The sequence below is a fragment of the Haliaeetus leucocephalus genome, unplaced genomic scaffold (assembly GCF_000737465.1).
Source record: "Haliaeetus leucocephalus isolate CR32 unplaced genomic scaffold, Haliaeetus_leucocephalus-4.0 Scaffold450, whole genome shotgun sequence".
NCBI classification, from domain to species: domain Eukaryota; kingdom Metazoa; phylum Chordata; class Aves; order Accipitriformes; family Accipitridae; genus Haliaeetus; species Haliaeetus leucocephalus.
Genome location: NW_010972886.1, coordinates 6,226,925 through 6,244,629, shown reverse-complemented (window position 1 = coordinate 6,244,629; position 17,705 = coordinate 6,226,925). Strand labels below are relative to the sequence as shown.

The window sequence follows — 17,705 nt, the reverse complement described above, 5'->3', positions numbered from 1 at the left end:
AGATTTGTTAGTTATCATGGAGTCTACAGACTTGAGGGTCCAGGTCACCACAAAAGTTCTAATGTTGTACCATCACTTTTTTCCTGAATTAACAAAGACATTTTGAAATTGGTATAATTATCCATGTCAGGTAGCAGTCCCTTGGCTCTTTTATCTTGGCAACCTTGAAATGTATTTAACCATACTTATCTTTTTTTTTGCATGATGAGGTACAACATCTATCTACAGCATAAATGCCTGTGTGCAGAAAAGATGATAATTTAAAATGCTAAGTAGTTCTGAAATAATTTTGAAAGCTTGTTCCTTAGGAACCAGATGAAAGCCTCAGTGATTAATTATGTAGTGGGGTTAAAGCATTTACTTTTTGGAAAAGTTGATGTTAAGAAGGACTTGGTATCTGTCACCAGTTGATCTAGGGTTTTCTGCTGTGCAGTTGAAACTAAGATGGATGTGCAGATTGGTAGCATTATGCAGATCACCTGCATATTTATGATTGTGAATTGTGTGCTCTCTGATGCTTAATGCATGCAATAATTTTCAAGTTCAAGCAGGAATGCAAAGTGGTCAGTTGTAAACAGGTAATTAGTGTTTTGGGTCAACTCTCCATGAATAAAGATTTTTACCAGAAACTTTACATGCATTATGGTGTAAGTTGAAATGATCTGAATGTGCTGTGGTGGAGGCTGTGTTGTAAGAGAACTGCAGTGCAGAAACGTAGGAAACCTCAGCTCAGCAGGATGTCACATCTATTTGTTCAGTGTCTGCTGATGTAATTCTCGTCTGATTTTGATGCCAGTCTCAAGTTTCGTTCTATCTTTTATGTAAGGTCATTGGCCCCAGCCAAATCTGTTATAAGCTACTTGAGTCAGGTTTAAATTGTTGAGCAGGTTTCTCCTAAAAAAGAATGCTTTGATGATAAACACATGTTGCAAATTGTGAAAGGGAACATTTATATCACTTGTTTCCAGAGTAGTTAAAAATGTTTTCATAAAGTCAACTGAAGTAAAGACATCACTTAACAAAAATCTGGCAGAAAAAAAGAATACATTCCCCAGATGTTGTCAGGACCTTTTTGATGGAGGTTGCTTACTAATCGCATATCACTACCAGCAGATGTGGTCATCTGGACATAGGCTGCTCTAGATAAAGTCTAATCTATTAGTTAGACCAATCTATTTGTTTAACCTATCAAGGCAGGTAGTTTGAGCAAATCCGGGTGAACTTTCCTGGAGCTCCATACAACCTCATCCCCTGGCAGTGCTTGGCAATAACCTGCACCTGAAGGGCAATGAGGAGCTGGGGTTGGTAACATTTCCAACCAGTACAGCTAAACCAGGAGACTTGCCTGTGGCTTCACACAGGTTTGCAAAATATCCCAAGCAGTCATACAGATTAATAATCTATCTTAAAAAATACCTTAGTATTAACTTTCTTTAACCAAACAGACTACCACCTTACTCTTTCTTCAGGTTAGGAGAGAATGCTGGCTTATGCACCCTTCTGATGTTAGGTGTAGCTGAGGCTGAGTAATCCAGTTGGACCCTGTGCTTCAGAAACTGCATACTACTAGAAGACAGGAGCGTCGCCAGATGTCTGGAGAAGACTAAGGGCCATGCCCACCCATCAGTAGCCCAGTTCATCTTACTACTGTTGAACTTTAGAGAAAAAAGATATGTGTGTAAACCTACCTAGAGAGAGATCGTGAGAGAGATAGAATAGCAGCTGCAAAATAACCACAAATGGGATATGCTATCTTGATACTTCTGTTCCGTTGGACAGTTCTGGAAAGGGCTGATTATGTAAAACCTCTGTTCACCTGAAAATCCCAGGCCTGTGATCCTGGAAATTCTTCAGAATGGTGTACAAGAAGTAGTAATTGGTGCATTGGGTTTTTCCTTTAATGATCTTTCCTCATTCGATAAAAACAGAAGCTTATTTTAGTGCTCAGTTTCTACTCAGACTATGTGAGACTCTGGAAACAGTGGCTCTCTTTCCTCAGAAAACTGCGTTATGGACGTGTGTATTGCCAGCCACTCTGCTGCCATTTCAGTAGGATGTAAAGTGTACAGCAGATAGCTAATTGCTGTGCTGTGTTGATCCTTCCACATTTAGAGATGGCTGATTACTCTCCTGTGTGGGGGGGTTGGGTAGTGTTATTGTGAATATTTGTTTACTGAAACATGGGTTGAGCCTACTGAAGCAGCTCAGATGATGACTGAGTATCTTCGTGCTGGACCGGCTTCAAAGTCGTGAAGCAGCGCTGGAGGATGTACAGCCCTGACAGATGTATAGTGGAGGTTTCAAATTGGGTACCTGCTGCTGCTTCCACTTCTTGCCGTGCTCCCTGTGCCTCTGGCAGACCTTGGTACCCCCAAGTCAAGGACGTCTGATCATTTTGGAAACTGAGTTCTGAACTTGTGCTGTTTTCAAAATAGTGTGCTAAGGCAAACTGCAAGCTGGAGCAGAAATCCAGGTTTAAGTTGACAGAAGAGTTAAAAATCCTAATATAATATTAAATAACCTAAACATCAAGACTTCTGAGCCCTTGAGATGAGTTGTCTCTGAAACTTACAGTCCTATATAAATCAATAACTTCTGTTATGTAGGAATAACAAGATTAATTTTTTAGTCTTTTTAGTAGACAAGTTAAACTGAAATGAAGGCTGGAGGCATTGAGATTCGGGAGTATTTACTGACTGATCTGAAGCCATGTAACTCATATACAGGTTCATTCATGTTTTGTTGAAACAAAGCTACCAGTGGAAACCTTGAGGGTTCTTTTTGTTGCCCCAAGTAATAGTAACATCAAAGGACTGTCAAGGAGTTTTTTAAAAATGATACAGGAACTGGAATGATTAATTACAAAGAAAAACTCATCTGAATCTTGTGTTCTAAAGCATCGTTAATATTATAACTATTGTTGACTGAAATTGTCATTCAACTTCTGTTTTTCCAGAAAATACTAAAGGAAAAGGCAGTATATAAACAGGCAAGTTCTAATGAAGGGCTGACTTTAGAGGCTTTTTCTTGTTTTTTGATTTAAAACATGTTAATGGTGTTGGTAAACAGAAGACCTGCTGGAGATGAAATTATATTCTCAGATTTCTTTGTGGTGTAAGGTGTAAGGCTTGTTTAATAATACACAACTGAAGTTAAATACCACACTGGTAGTGTTTAGTGTTTCCTTGAGACAACCCGCTTACTGCTTAAAAACACTAGGCCTCAAAACACCCCTGTGAGCATGGGATGCCAAAAGAAGATTACATGCTTTGCCTTACAGCAGTGGCAGAACTGAGATTAACCAACATATTCCTGAGTTTCTGATGACTGTATTTCATCACAGCAGTATGACTTTGTCACAGCAAGAACATAAATCCCACAAGCACTGGCTCCTTAAAACCTTTTTCTAATAGAAGCCTGTATCTTTCATCTTGTAGTTCATTTGAAAGGGAAAAAAGACATTATTGTGATAGTGCAGCAATATAAAGAATTGAGAATATAAAACAACTTCCCCTCTTTCCTAGTGTTCCTCTTTTCTTCCCCATCTTTCAGTTCATGTTTTTTTGTTCTTTAAGATGTCAGACAGAGGCTAGTCCTAAGACAGACAAAACCAGTAGGTTGAAAAATAAATGTAAGTAGAGGTATATGAATAAATCTAAAATAAAATGCCAAATTCTGCTTAAGAGAAATTAGAAATAAAAGTGCTCCAAGTTAAGTTTTTCTTTGTATATTTTGTTCCATGTCTTTAAAACATTTTCATTAACAAAAATAATACCCTATTTCACGTGTAGTGCTTCAGTGTCCAGCTACCCGTTTGGCTATATCTTACTCTGCTATGTAAAGTTCTGGTATCAAGGTTCTCATGGCAAAAAACTTCAGTGCCTGTATCTCAGAGGAGGTGCTGGAGCTATCACCCAGTTCCTTGGAAGAAAGCAAAGGTAACTGTCCTGTGTCAATCCTCTAGGAGTGGCTGGCTGTATGTCCCTTGAAAACACTGTACAGGTTGTTGTGGAACACCATCTGCTTGGAATGGCCTTAAACGGGGATCTCATCTTGATTAGAAAAGCAGAAATCATATTCTGCTGGTATGTTTTTCCTCCATAATTCAAGTTCAACACAGCTATAGAAGGATTAAAAAAAAAAGTTGATAATGTCTTGTTTTCAGATGAACCAACTGACAGAATCAAGACAAAATTGGACTCCCTTCTCAGTAACTCCAGAAAGTATTGACTGACTTGGCCTGTGCAGCCTTAAGGAATTCTTCTTTTACGCTAATGCTGAGAGAAATGTGAATTTCCATCAACTTTTTGTTTATGTTGCCAAGACCAAAATTAGATTACTAATATTGGTCCAGTCTGGTGATAGAAGTTGATTCATACACACTGTGAATCCAAAGCTTCATCCGTAAAGGAGAAGGAGAATGTATGGCATATTTTGAATAAAAGGCCTTTTTTTATTCTGTGCTTTGTAAAATGAACATGATAATGGAATCTGTTGGTTTTCTATTTAGTTTTTGTAATTTGGAGGTGGCAGGGCATATGGCTCGCAAGCTAGACTTGTTTATATTAGACAGTACTGTTTGGAAATCATGCATGTAACAATCAGTGAAGCAAATACAACATTGCAGTACTTTATGGAAAGGCAGATAGTTATATTCTTGCAAAGAAAATAAACAAGATCCCAGGACATGGGTTTTTTACATTTTACCATTGTAGAGGTCCTTGTAATAATACAGGTGAGTAGGAAGGCATAATTTTAGATTGCAGTTAGTGTCATGGCTCATGAACCACAAATAGAGCATTATGTATAGAGCCTCTCCTAGATCGTAAATAGAGATTTGAAAACTGAGCATGTTGTTATTCACTGTTGTGACATATATATACCATTCAGAATTTGGGATATTGTCTTTGAAGTTGAGTATGTAGCCTGACTAATCAGTTGACCGTTGCACTGCATTCTTCTAAAGGCAAAATCCTAGTTCAGACCAGTGTGATTTGTGTTGCTGTTCGTCCCTTTCCTACCTCTTGTGGGAGGTATGACTTTCGTATTTGTTAGAGTAGTATTTACAAGTCATTATCAAAGCACAGTGTCAAATTCTCTCTTTCTCTAGTTGGAGTGTAGTGAAATAGGGAGTGTTGAATGACAGAAAAGACTGAAAATATCACAGTCTTTTAATGGAATATCACAAAATGTCATTTGCAAGGATGGGGCATTTGCTGCAGTAAGAGGATGTGCAGCATTCCTCGTACTGTGCCCTGGCAATGCAGGTTCTGTGTGGACATTACGTAATAGAAATGCTCTCCTTTGCAGGAAAAATAATCATGGGAATATGATTTTGTTTGGAGAGAGGTGGGTATAGTCAAAGGCATTTATTGCCTGTGTATTATGTATAAAATAACCATTAAAGGTATGAGAGAGCAGGTTAAACATTCCATCAAGCAATTTCCCACAATGTATGCTATAATATAAATTAATACTTTTATGTTACATAGATAGTTGTCAAAAGGAAATGCAAAAAACGTTAAGGTTTTAATCAATGGATTTATTAACATTTTAAAGTATAACTACTCAGTGCATTTTTTTCTAATCTTTATATTAATTGGTTGCATCTGGTTCTAAAAAACTGGTCTCTGATGTCATTTCATTTGTACTAAGTGAAGTCAGTAAAGTGTCTGAGAATAAGGAGGCATTTCTCTTCTTCAACTTCTAGTGCAGTCAGCTGCCCGTATTCAGAGATGAACTTGAACAAAGAAAGCCTCTTACCTGACCGGTTGAGCGGGGAGATGCCTGCAGCCAGTCTTGTCCCCAGAAACAGAAAAGTGGAAGCAAGTGAAAGATCCACCTCTCCTGTAATCAAGTAATTATGATTGAAGCAATGTCTGACTAACAGCAGTACTTTATTTCAGTGTTCTGCAACGTAATTTGTAGTTGTGTAATGGCTGAATGGTTTCAGAAGGGCCTGCCTATTTATCTGCATTGTCAGGTACAGGAAAGAAATGGTTTCATCAGTGCTTATAGAGAAGGTCACCAAGCTATCAAAGACTGATACTGATTTTACTGTGTATGATTTAACAATAGTTCAATTTCATCTTCAGTATAACTATCTAGACTACTAAGTGGTTAAGTGGAATTTAAAATGGAATGTTTGCCAGTTGGTTTCATGTAAGAAAATGATTTATTTGTGTTTTCTTTTGTTTGCTGGGGTGGCCTTATTGATGTGACTGTAAATTAAGGTTGCTCTTTGAAGAACAGTCACTATAAATTGTGTCATTATTGTGGGAGTGGGGAATCAAATTACTGGGAGCGGGTTTTGCAAAAACAATGCTAAAGTCTGTAGACGAAGCTTCTAGCAGGAGCACTGGGAAAAACCAAAGGGATGTGATACCAAGATTATGATTTTCAGATTATGATTTTTCTATCAGAAATTGTGGACACTGACTCTTGTGCTTATTTTGGGCTGTGGAGATACATAGAGAATTTAAGAAGGAAAGGAAAAGAAGAGAGGCTTTCCATTCTTTTCAAGGGCTACGTTAATGTAAATGTGAAAATGGGAATGTTCGTAGTAAAGATTTCCAGTTCCCACTGTAATGAACACGTATTTTCAATAGATGGTATATTCAAGGCGCTCGCCTGTTGCTTAGGACCGACTGACCCATGTTCAACTGCTGTTCACATGGAACCCTGCTCCACTTCGGCCTTCAAAGCTCTCGTTTGAATATTTGCTACTACCACCAAGATCTGCACCTTTATTTTCTCAGTGACAGTTTCAGCTTCATGCTTTAAAAACCAAAATATTCAGCTGCCAAAGAGCGCTGCCTGGTTTGATTGTTCTTATAAATGTAGGGTTGTAGAAATCTGAAGTGACTTAATTACCCTCTGACAGGTAGCGTGGATACCATTCCAGTGAAGCCCGCAGCAGTTTGAGCAATGTTCTCTGTGACAGGGACTGTGTCAAGTGCTACTTTTTTCATTGTCCCAATGAAGAGACTGCATAACATTTTTAAAGGGTCCTGGCTGCACAGCGGTTATATCATGGAAGGGAGAGAAGGGATAGGAGGAAAATGATACTTCAGACTTTTCTTGTGTTTTACAAATATTTGAAGTAGATAGCTTATTATCAAAAATAACATTAGGCAAATTCTGTTCCTGTTGAATTGCCTAAACATTTTACCTTTTATTTCATGGGGAAGAGAGTGATTTCTGTATTGTGATTTCTAAAAATCCCAAGTATGCAATTTTGCTGGTAACAGATAACTTCTGTGTTTCTTAAAACAAACAAAACCCTTGTCTATCTTCAATCTAAGGACTCTTTACCCATAGAGAAAATAAGTTGAACAACAGATCAGCTGCTTTCAGTTTTAAACATTTTGTTAATTTGTTTTAAACAGTGACAGAAAATGCCCCAGCCCTGGTCATGTAGGTATGAAATCTTCAGCTCACAATCGATCATCTGGGAAAACTGGACCAGAAACAACTAAGCAGGAAGATGCAGAAAGTAAATCTCCTAGCAAGAAGCCCCTGTTATGTGATGTAAAAGAAAAGAAAGCACCTGGGTAACTATAAGTTCCTTTCAAAGTACACGTTGTTTGGAGTCGGTCCGTTTAAAATACAACTTACCAGGCAATGCAGTACAGTGATTTGTCCGTGGAACTCTTGGAAGCAGTGGGGAAGGACATGGAAGTTCTGCAGCTGTCATTATATTAGAAATAGGGGGGAAGGGAGTGTCACAATGTATTTAAGAAATGCATATCAGAGAGGAGAGGAAAAATACTACAAGACAGAGAAATGTTTGAAAGTTGAGATCCTTCTTCCCTGCCTCTGTGTACAAATATGTTATTGTATATGTACAAATATGTACCTACATTTAAAAATGAGAAGTAATTCCTTAACTAGGATTTGCAGTATCTTTTTGACAAAAAATGTCATGAGGTAGTTTCCAAGCTTGCACTGGAAAATAATATTTATGGTATAAAAAGGCCATCTTTGAAACTACGAAGATACGATTCAGTGTTTTCATAGGGATATGTGAGGCAATAGAGTTCCCTACATTTTTAATTAGTTAGAGTATCAGTGCATTATTTTATTGGCTATTTTTGTACAGAAATAGAAGACACCCTGGAACCAGAAGTGTCATTTGTTTTATATTTACATCAGCTACATTATCATATGTTCATAATACGTGAACTGTAGTGTTAGCAATAATAGTGTCTTGAGAGACTTTGGAGAGTTAGTATTATACGGTAAATACCTCACAGTAAAGCTGATGATTGAAACTTAACTGTTTTATTAAGAATCAATTAAATCCTCTGAAACTCCTCTGCAAGATTTTTTTTTTTTTTTTAATTTTTTTCAAATTGGGTTAACCAGATCTGGCAGTGTTTTACGATTTCCCTTCCTTTTTCCACTAGATTTTTTTTTCTTCTTTTCTGAACTAATTGTTTCCTTTATTCCAAAAACCTGTACTAATCAAAAAACAAAATAAAATTTAATGTGTAGCTTTTTGCATCTTTTAAAATTGGTCAGCTTTTCTTTAGAACACTCTCACGTTATTTCAGTCAGGTGATAGTGGTCAAATTGTATTGAAAAAGGTCTAGTAGGAGCATCAGGCAGTGTTGATATAATTTCTATACCACAAATAAATAGCATTCACTAGTCATACTCAAGTGAATTTAAACAGCAAAAAAAGACAGAAGACAGTTTTGTGTGTGGTTTTGAAATAACCTCTGTTAAATAATAGTTGTCATTCATCACTTTAACCGCAGCTGTAGTAAATTCATCTTTTTTTAGAAATAAACTTTGACTTTACAGACTATCTCTTAAAATTAATTGAAGAACAATTTTTTTCTTTCATTTTTTATAGGGTGTTATCTTTATGAAGACCTAAAATAACCAATACATGTGCTATCTGTTCACTGTATTGAGTCATTTTCATTAAGAGAATAATAGCCTTGTGCCAACTTTGAACTACCCAGAGGCTTTGCAGTTTGTATTTGAACTGTTTGAATACACCAATGACTATCTGCATTTTATCATCTAGCTTTCCACATTCTTTATGTATCCATGATAGTCAGATAGAACTTTTAGATGAATAAACTTCCTTTGAAAAAGGTGTGAAAAATAGTGTTCACATTTGGTATATATGAACTGCTATAGCTATAAAATATTGAGCATCTGGTTATTGCAATACCCAGTGGATCTTTTTAGATGTGTAGTCAAAGTACACGTGCATAATTGAAGACATAGATACGTATACTTGCGTGTTCTTTAGCTGCAGTGCTTGTAGTGTGGATTTAATTATGTTTGTCTTCAGTACAGTTGTGTATACCTTCATATTCCAGGTAATCTTTTGTTTCATAGAAGCCCTTGATGGAGGAGCCAACCTCATATGAAGCCAACCATGAGATTTATTTTGTTGTGTTAAATCTAAGTGGTACTCAGCTAATCTCCAGTTCCACTTACTCCTTATCTTCCTTTTTTTTTTTAACTAGTAAGAGGTATCTGTGCATACAAACCATTATACTAGAAAATTTTGGTTTGCAAAAATATGTGTGTAAAAACTGCAGTCTGTCCCTCTGGAATGTTCCTGAGATTAAAAATCAAGATAAAAATTACATGCCTACAGCATATTCAATTTTAATTTGAAAGTATCTTTATACTATCTTCAGAGTAGCAAAAGAATTTCACTGTAATAGGAAGTCAACTCTGGAAATAATTACAATGAAGGAATGAAGGTGAACACTCAGGCTTGGGAGTCAAATGGTACTACCTCTTAAAAGAAAATTCAATTTATCTTCCAACCCCATCCCCAAAACCTTCAATTCATGATACTATCTTGTATTTAACTAGTGAGATAAAATTTCTGGATGTATGTTGCTATGAAAACTGTCCTCAAGAAAATAGGAAGATACATGTTTCCTCACAGGTTTTGGTGATCTCTCTTCCTTATGCTGAATTACAGTAATCATTTACTTTGGCTTTGGAATTAATTGCACTACTTTGTAGCATCTTACTTTAGAAGTTTTCTGTGTTTGTGGAGGTTAGGAAGATAATTTTAAATTAAATAAATGCAGGTGATGTTTCTGAGGAAGATACTGTGGAGAAGTTCTTTACAGCACAAGAAGGCATGCCTGCTGTATGCATTCCACTGGCCTTGCTTGTTATACCATTACTATTTGTGCCCTACCATACTACAAAGGCTGGATTTTCTGGTTTGTTGTGTTCATTTTGCACCATTAGTAGTGTGTGGAACATATTTCTGTTGATGTCAGTGACCTTGCAGCTCCTAGCTGATTTATTCCCAAATGCTTACTTGTATTTAATACTATAAATGGTATTTAATATATAGATTGTATATAATAGTATAAATGTAAACAATGGATTTAAACAGGTCTGGTTTTTCTGTGGATTTGTGTTTTGAGGTTAGCTAATCTTGACATCTAACAAGGTGTTAGCTCTAGTTTGGCTTTTTATCTGTGTTTGGGACATTTGTAAAGGGGTTCTTGTTGACTGCTTCTCTGGTAGATAGTAAAGCATGAGTTTGTGTAGTGGGCTTTCTTGTAGTCTTGACTTTAAGACCATTGTCTGGTGCCTATTTTTAGAAAATGTTCATTACATGCTCAGAATCTCTTAGAGCTCACCATCTGTGATGGTTTAGTGAGAACTGGCCAAAGTGTTGTCAAGTTCTCAAAAGCAGAAGGAAATAAATACACAGATAATGTCAGCAAGTTCATATAAGCTTCATTTCTGTAAGAAAGCAGACTTGAAATACCTTCTGAAGGCAGAGTTTGAAAAGGATCTTCCCAGGGGCTGACTTTTAAGATGCAAATACACCCCACCCCTCTTTGAGAAGTTCACTTGTTTCCACCTCTCTTGCCCCATTTTTCTCAATAGGGGGAAGTCATTCCCTCTTTGCAAATGTTTGGGCTGGCAGAGCTGAGGGAGCAGCCACAGGCAGCAGGCAACTAGCGGCTCTTTTAGCTGGATGAGAAGTAATGCAAAAACATTTACAAAAGAATACAGATATTTTCAGTGGGATCATTAACAGCTGCACAACAGTGTGTCCATATAGTGCTGGAGTTGGTGTGGGGTGAAGATGAAGGTTGGGCAGAGAAAAAGGAGTAAGCGTTGTTTCAGACAGCTCCTGAAAATGGCCTGGATAACCAGTAAGGCTTTGTAGGAGATGCAGCTATATATGTGTTCTTCACTCTTCCCATCTTCTGCTGTGGACACATCCACTGCCTTCATTTGTACATTTTCCAGTTTCAGTTATGAAGTGTGTTGATATGATTCATGTAACTTAGTTTACACTACTCTTGAGACTTCATTGCAAAATTCATGTCCAGTAGTCATGGCATCTGCGTAAGTCAGAAGTTAGGTCCTCTCTTTTTTTTTTATTTTATGATGCTACAACATCCTTTGTGTGTGAATCCTGGTGTGTTAATAGCATTGTTAGCAAGAGATGTCATCGTGCTTAGTGATTTTTATGATGTATTAATAAAAAATGAACATCTTGTTTTCCTCAGTGGAGTACTACAAACAAAGGACTCCATAAAGAACAAAGAGTGTGAAGAAGAGGAGACAGAAAATAAGTTGCTCATTTCAAATGAGTTTAAAGGTAAATTGACAGTATTTCCTTTGTTTCATATTAAAACCTGCAGAACTAAAAAACATGATACTTTCTGAAATTCTTCATGAAACTACATTGCAACTTATCTTCCACATTCACTATTTGTGTCCAAAAATTTGACAGCAACACTTTTAACACTGTGTTTCTTTATCTTGTAATCATCAAAGGCTTTGCCAAGAACTTTATTGCAGTTGTAAAGATGAATGCAAAATGTATACTGGTATAAAAAGTTTCATTTCAAGAATATTTTTTTCACTGACTTTTAAAAATAGGTAATTAAACCAGTCTGAGTTGTAAAGGTATAACGTTTGCTTATTGCTTCAGAAGTGTCTTGAAAGAAAGTTAAAGCATTTACACATTACAGGCATAATGCAAATTTAAGCTGACTTACTCAACCCAACCTCAGTCTGTTGTGCAGTCTGATACAGCAGCCCATACACAGAATGGGCCCTTTCTTTTTCATGAGTTTTACAGAGGGATGGCTAAAATTTTTACTTCACTGAAAAACTGGAGACAGTCCAGTGGAGGGCCACCGAGATGATTAGGTGGTTGAAGGACTTGACATACAAAGAAAGGTTGAAGGAATTTGGGAAGGGAAGGCTTGGAGGAACCTAGCCACGGTCCTCCAGTAACTAAAAGGTAGTTACAGAGAAGATGGAGGTACCCTCTCCTCCAGGATGCGCAGTGGTGGGGAAAAAAGGGAATTGACACAAGTTGCTTCAGGGGAAATTCTGTCTGAATATAATGAAGAAGCTTCTCACCATGAGAACAATTGGAATAGGCTGCCCAGAAAAGAGGTGGAATCTCTCTTGCTGGAAGTATTTAGGACTTGGCTTGACAGAGCCCTGGGTAACTTAGTCTAATGCCCTACTCTTAACAGAAGGTTGCATCATACGGTCTCCAAAGGTCCCTTCCAACATGGACTTTTCTTTGGTTCAGTGATTCTGTACGGTTGTGTGTACTGCTGTGTCAAAACTCTTGGCTGTTCACTGGTCCAGCTGGACAGGTTGAAGGAGCTGTTCATTATTAATTTTTATCCTCATTGTTTAGAAAGAATACAGCGCAAAACCAGAATGTCATAGTCTTATATTTGACAATTATTTTGCATGTGTGAAATTTAGTATGTCAGGCTAGTTATTGGACTGAGTCAGTGTATTGTTTCAGTGCAGCTTTTGCTGCAATAATTTTATTAACTCATGCAAGTTCAATGAGAAGCTAAATGTCTTGATTTCATAATTTAATTCCTTAAATTTTTAGATTTTTTTCTTCAGTAATTTGTTGTGCAACACAAAATTTGTAAGGCTTTCATCAAAAATCTTGAGACTGGAGCTACATTTCTTAAGTGAGCTCATCCTTGTAAAACCCAGGAAATTCTTGGAGACTAGTAGACCATTGTGTAAAGATAAAATTAGGGTAGTGTTTTATTTTCAATTATTAACCTCTGATAAATTTCTTTTATCTTAAAGCATCATTTGTCTGCCAGCGCTTTTCAGATAGATCTAAGAGGCACTCTGAAGAGTGTGTGAACTATGAAAGGTTCCATCTATTACAAGAGCTGTGCAAAAGGTGTAAAAAAAATCCAGGTTCCTACGGTGTTTTTAAACATGATGTAGTTCAGAATTCTGGAGAAAATGAAGCATTAAAAGAAGAATCTCTCTAAAGCAGATGAAAGAAAGAGGTTTTGGCCATTTGAAGTATTTTGTTTCAGCAGAATGGGAACATAATGTTTTGATGTTGACTTTGCATTGTATAACACAGTACAAAAAATTTAAAATCAAATAGTTCGGAGCATTTTAAATTGTCTGCAGTTCTTTTTTTATTCTAAGAAAATTGGCCTGATTTTGTGAAGCATTTTGAGTTTGGCAGAATTGACTATTAGGATAAAGTTTCACCAAGAAGCTCTGCTTAGTAAGATACATTTTGGTGTAGGGTCTTGCATAATTAGGTTTATAAAACTAGAACACTTTCTTACATTATTGTTTAACAAAGTTATCCTTTTATACCTCCTTTTTATGCACATAATTTTGTGCCATTATTTGTTTAAATGTGCCATAATACTTAATCGTTAAGATGAAAATGGATCATTTGCTATCATAGTCAAGGAAAGCTCAAGCTAAAATAATTGCAGTTGTGCAGGGATAACAAGGTGACATTAAGTATGAAGAGGAATGTAGAGGCAGGTGGGCTGATGCTGAAGCAAAATGCCAGCAGAGGACAACGGTGGTCAGAGTTAAAAGTGTGAATTTACTGCATCTGGCTCTGCTATCTCGCACAGAGCTGGCAAGCAGATTTTGTTTCCTCACGTGGTTCAAGGAGCTCTTTGTGGCTCTGTGATAAAACTGGCTAACCCATGGTGCACCTCAAGTTACTGTTCTCCTAAATGTCCAAATTGAGACAGAAATTGGAATACATCACCTGCTTTCTCTGGCCCACAGACACAGATTGCCTCTGTATGGGAAACAGGGCTTGCAGAGCAAGGAATACCAGAGCATGACGGTAGGGAGAACTTTTAGATGTGTGGTATTACAGCCATAGTTTGTAGCCTAAATACTGTGCTTTGCACTGTCTTTTGCAAGAAGTTACCCATGCTAAACCTAAACTTCCTTTTGTCAGGGATGTGGTTATACTTCATGCAGGGTTGGGGACTTTTTGTTTTTCTTTCCCTCCATCTGGTTGGGTAAATTGGCACTTTACATGCTCCTTTTGTGCTGTTCATCTTACCTGTGAGGCAGATAAGATGCAGGCTCAGAGGCAGAGGCATTTTTGCCCACATCCTCAAAGGCATTAGGCACTGCATTCCTTTCCATGTCAGTAAATAGAGCTCTTGAATGTGAATAGCTGGAGTACACAATTTAGCATCATGCAGTGTCACATTAGTGAACTTATTTTCTGCTAACCTCATTGATAACCAGCTGACCTGTCTTTGCTTGAAGTTTTCAAAAAAAACGCAGCATGGACAGATGCCCACCATAGATTTTTCATCTGGAACTGTTAGGCTTTGACACAGCTGTAAACTATTGAAAATAGAGATATATGGGATAGATAGGTAACCTTAGCTGTCATTGCTGCTACTCAGTATGCATGTACCTGTATGCTTTTAAGTATGCATATGTTTAAACATGTGCAAAAACGGAGTGCAATTTGCTTGGAATTTTGTTCACGCAGTATTTTCGTCTGCTGTTTATGTTACAATATCAATGTATTACATGTTTTGTGAATGGAAAACAAAAAAAATAGCTAAATACTTGTATTTTCAACTCTTAAGAGACCTTTTTTAGAAAGAAAAAATCGGGTTAAGGATGGGGAGGGGATTCAAGGGAACAATGAGAAAGCTACTATTTGGTAAAATAGGGTTTATATTCAGCATGCTTGCTGCCTTACAAGACTCTTTTCTTTTTCACTGAGATTTGTAGTAGTAGTAGAAACTCGTAAGGAACATTTGAAGAACAACAGTGAAGTGTAAACAGACATTTAGGGAACTCACTTCCAAGAGTATGAGTATGATGCTAGGAAAAAATTAAGGAATCTATTTAAAAATTTAATCAGTGGGCTGACAATACTGACTAAATGGCTTAAGAGTCAACTTCTAAATAATGGACATTGATATAAAATGCGGGTAACTCTTGAAAGTAACAAAAATTTAAGCTAGAGGAGCAGAACAACACAAGCAAATGTAATCATATCCTATATTGGCCACATTATGTATTCTAGACCAGTCCCACTGTGCTGGCAAAAATCTGTAATAGGAATTTGTACCCTAGTTGTTGGGCACAAATGTATGAAAACTAGAACAGTAAGGAGAGGGGAGTACTGTGAATAATAGCAGCTTCCCAAAAATGGAAATAGAATGGAGCTGTAATAGAAGTGAGTGATACAAACAAAAATAGCACAGGGATTTGTGAGTGATTGCATGAAGCCATGTTAGTAAGGAACATTAAGCATAGGTTCTTTGTTGGCTTTTTCATTCAGAAATGAATTCCAGAGGTTTTCCACATTTTCACTCAGCAACTGGGAAGCATTCAGGGCTGAGTTCATAGCAGGCATGTTGCTTTTGCATTTGCAATGGACCTAAATGAACGTAGATCTCTTGCGCAGTTTGACATCATTCGAGGGATGCCTTTTCCCTCTTTCCTCCTACACACATCTGCAACTGCTGCTGCTCTGCAGAAAGCAGCAGCAACAGTGGCATGTGGCTGAAGCCACCCTCCCACCAGTACGTTATCTTTGAGGCCGGTGGGATGGGAGCTCATTCCTTCCATTATGGATAAGTGAGATAAAAAGGGAAATGACCTTGTAAAAAAACCCATAGCAGCATAGAGGAGTTAAATGTTATTCTCCAAATAAAACATTCCGTTAAAGTGGGAATGGGGAATTTGCAGACATTTGTGGTTTTTCCTCAGAAGAGCTGAAAAACATTTTGTTGTGGATGAGGCATAAATGTTGTGTGGGCCGGAACTGTACAACTGATTCACTTGGAATTTTGTATCAGTGCAGTGCTGCTTTTGATGAAGTTATAACAGCTCAACCCTGGAATTAAGTTAGCTCTTGTACTACTGTACAACTATTAAATGTGGGTGTGATTTATTGTATCAAAATATATAAAATTATTTGGCCTATGGTACGTCAACAGTTGGGTTGGCATAGGATTGTGTTGTGTTGGAAGAGACTTTTTCCGTGTAAGAGTAGTTACATTTATATAGACACAATATAATCACAGACATACTAGTGGAAGAACAGTCATGGTATTCCTCTAATTCTGGTGTAAGCACAACTGTACAGCTAGTGTAGGGAGGCCCATATATAGCAATGGAAATGAATGTGCTTTTACTGTGACTGATCTCATCACTGACGGAGGGATTTAATGCTTGTTTGTTGCTTCCTGTTGTTGAAGATACTGAAGAACCCAGCACACAGAGGCTTCTTTCTCAACCAGTTATTGTGTCTTCCAAGTTGCAAATCCCTGGCCTACCCTTGCGCTGGGAACAGCAGAGCAAGCTCCTTCCAAGTGTAGCTGGGATCCCAGCCAGTAAAGTTTCTAAATGGAGTACAGATGAGGTAGGTTTCCCCTGTATCTTCTATCTCACTGCCACTGCCCTTGAAGTCGTGGTTGATTCAGAGCTTTAGATTAGCGCCATAGATTAACAATAATGCATTAGTACTCAGAGGATTAGAGTCAGCCAGACCTAATGTAACAGATCCCCAAAATGCCCGTTCAGGTGCTACCCAGCCTTGGAAACAGTAAGTATTAATTCATATGTGTATAGACAGGTATAGATATAGATAAACATGTATGTGTGTGTATATATAAATATTCACTGGGGTTAAAAAGGGAAAGAAAAGTGCTGAATGTATGGCCCAGCAGATCAGGTGATCAAGGTCTACACTAATAACATCTAGCACCCACACAAACATTCTGGAGGAATGGTTTAGGGGTCAGCATGGACCAAGGAGTTATTCCTGGTACATAGTTCGGATGTGGCACACTGTTTTGGAGGATGAGGATATAGTGCAGAGAGGAACGGTATGAATATAGTCAGGCCGTGACACCTGATTTCAAGATTAAAGCCCTGTCACTGTTAAAGTATTTAATAATGCTTGGACAGACAGGGTCTAGTCCCTGCTTTACTTTCAGAAGTACCTATGGCTAAGGCAGTTTTCTGCACCTGGGACAGTTGGATATGCTCTAATCAGAGAAAAAAGAAGCATAAACTTTGAAAAAGGATTTGCTAATCTCTGTGCTGTAAAACAAAAAGAAGAGGAAGGCAGCAACCGTTTTGGTTTGTGAGAAGTGATTCACAAAGAAAAGGTTCATGGTTCTGCATCTGCATGGATAGAATAACCTGAGTAATTTTGAGGGAGCAGCCATATCCCACTCTTTGATGTCCTGTGGACAAAAGTGGCACGTGATCTTTTACTTTGTAGATTTTGTGAATCCTCTCCTTAAAAACCCAGCTGCGTGACTCTATGCACTTACAGAAGAAGGTGGGACACCTAATATGAGGCTGTAAAAACAATAGCTAAAAAACTTTAATGATTGTCAACCTTTAAGACTGTTTTGAGAAAACACTGGTCTTACTAA

General features: G+C 37.6%; 1 protein-coding gene across 1 annotated transcript in view; it reads left to right on the top strand.

Annotated features, from left to right (window-relative positions):
* The window catches only part of L3MBTL3 (l(3)mbt-like 3 (Drosophila)), a 77,152-nt gene that overhangs the window by 56,222 nt on the left and 3,225 nt on the right, over positions 1-17,705 (top strand). The window contains exons 16-19 of the mRNA XM_010574707.1: positions 5,711-5,857; positions 7,389-7,553; positions 11,523-11,614; positions 16,518-16,681. Coding sequence (XP_010573009.1) covers positions 5,711-5,857; positions 7,389-7,553; positions 11,523-11,614; positions 16,518-16,681 — 568 coding nt within the window. The remainder of the gene's footprint in view (positions 1-5,710; positions 5,858-7,388; positions 7,554-11,522; positions 11,615-16,517; positions 16,682-17,705) is intronic.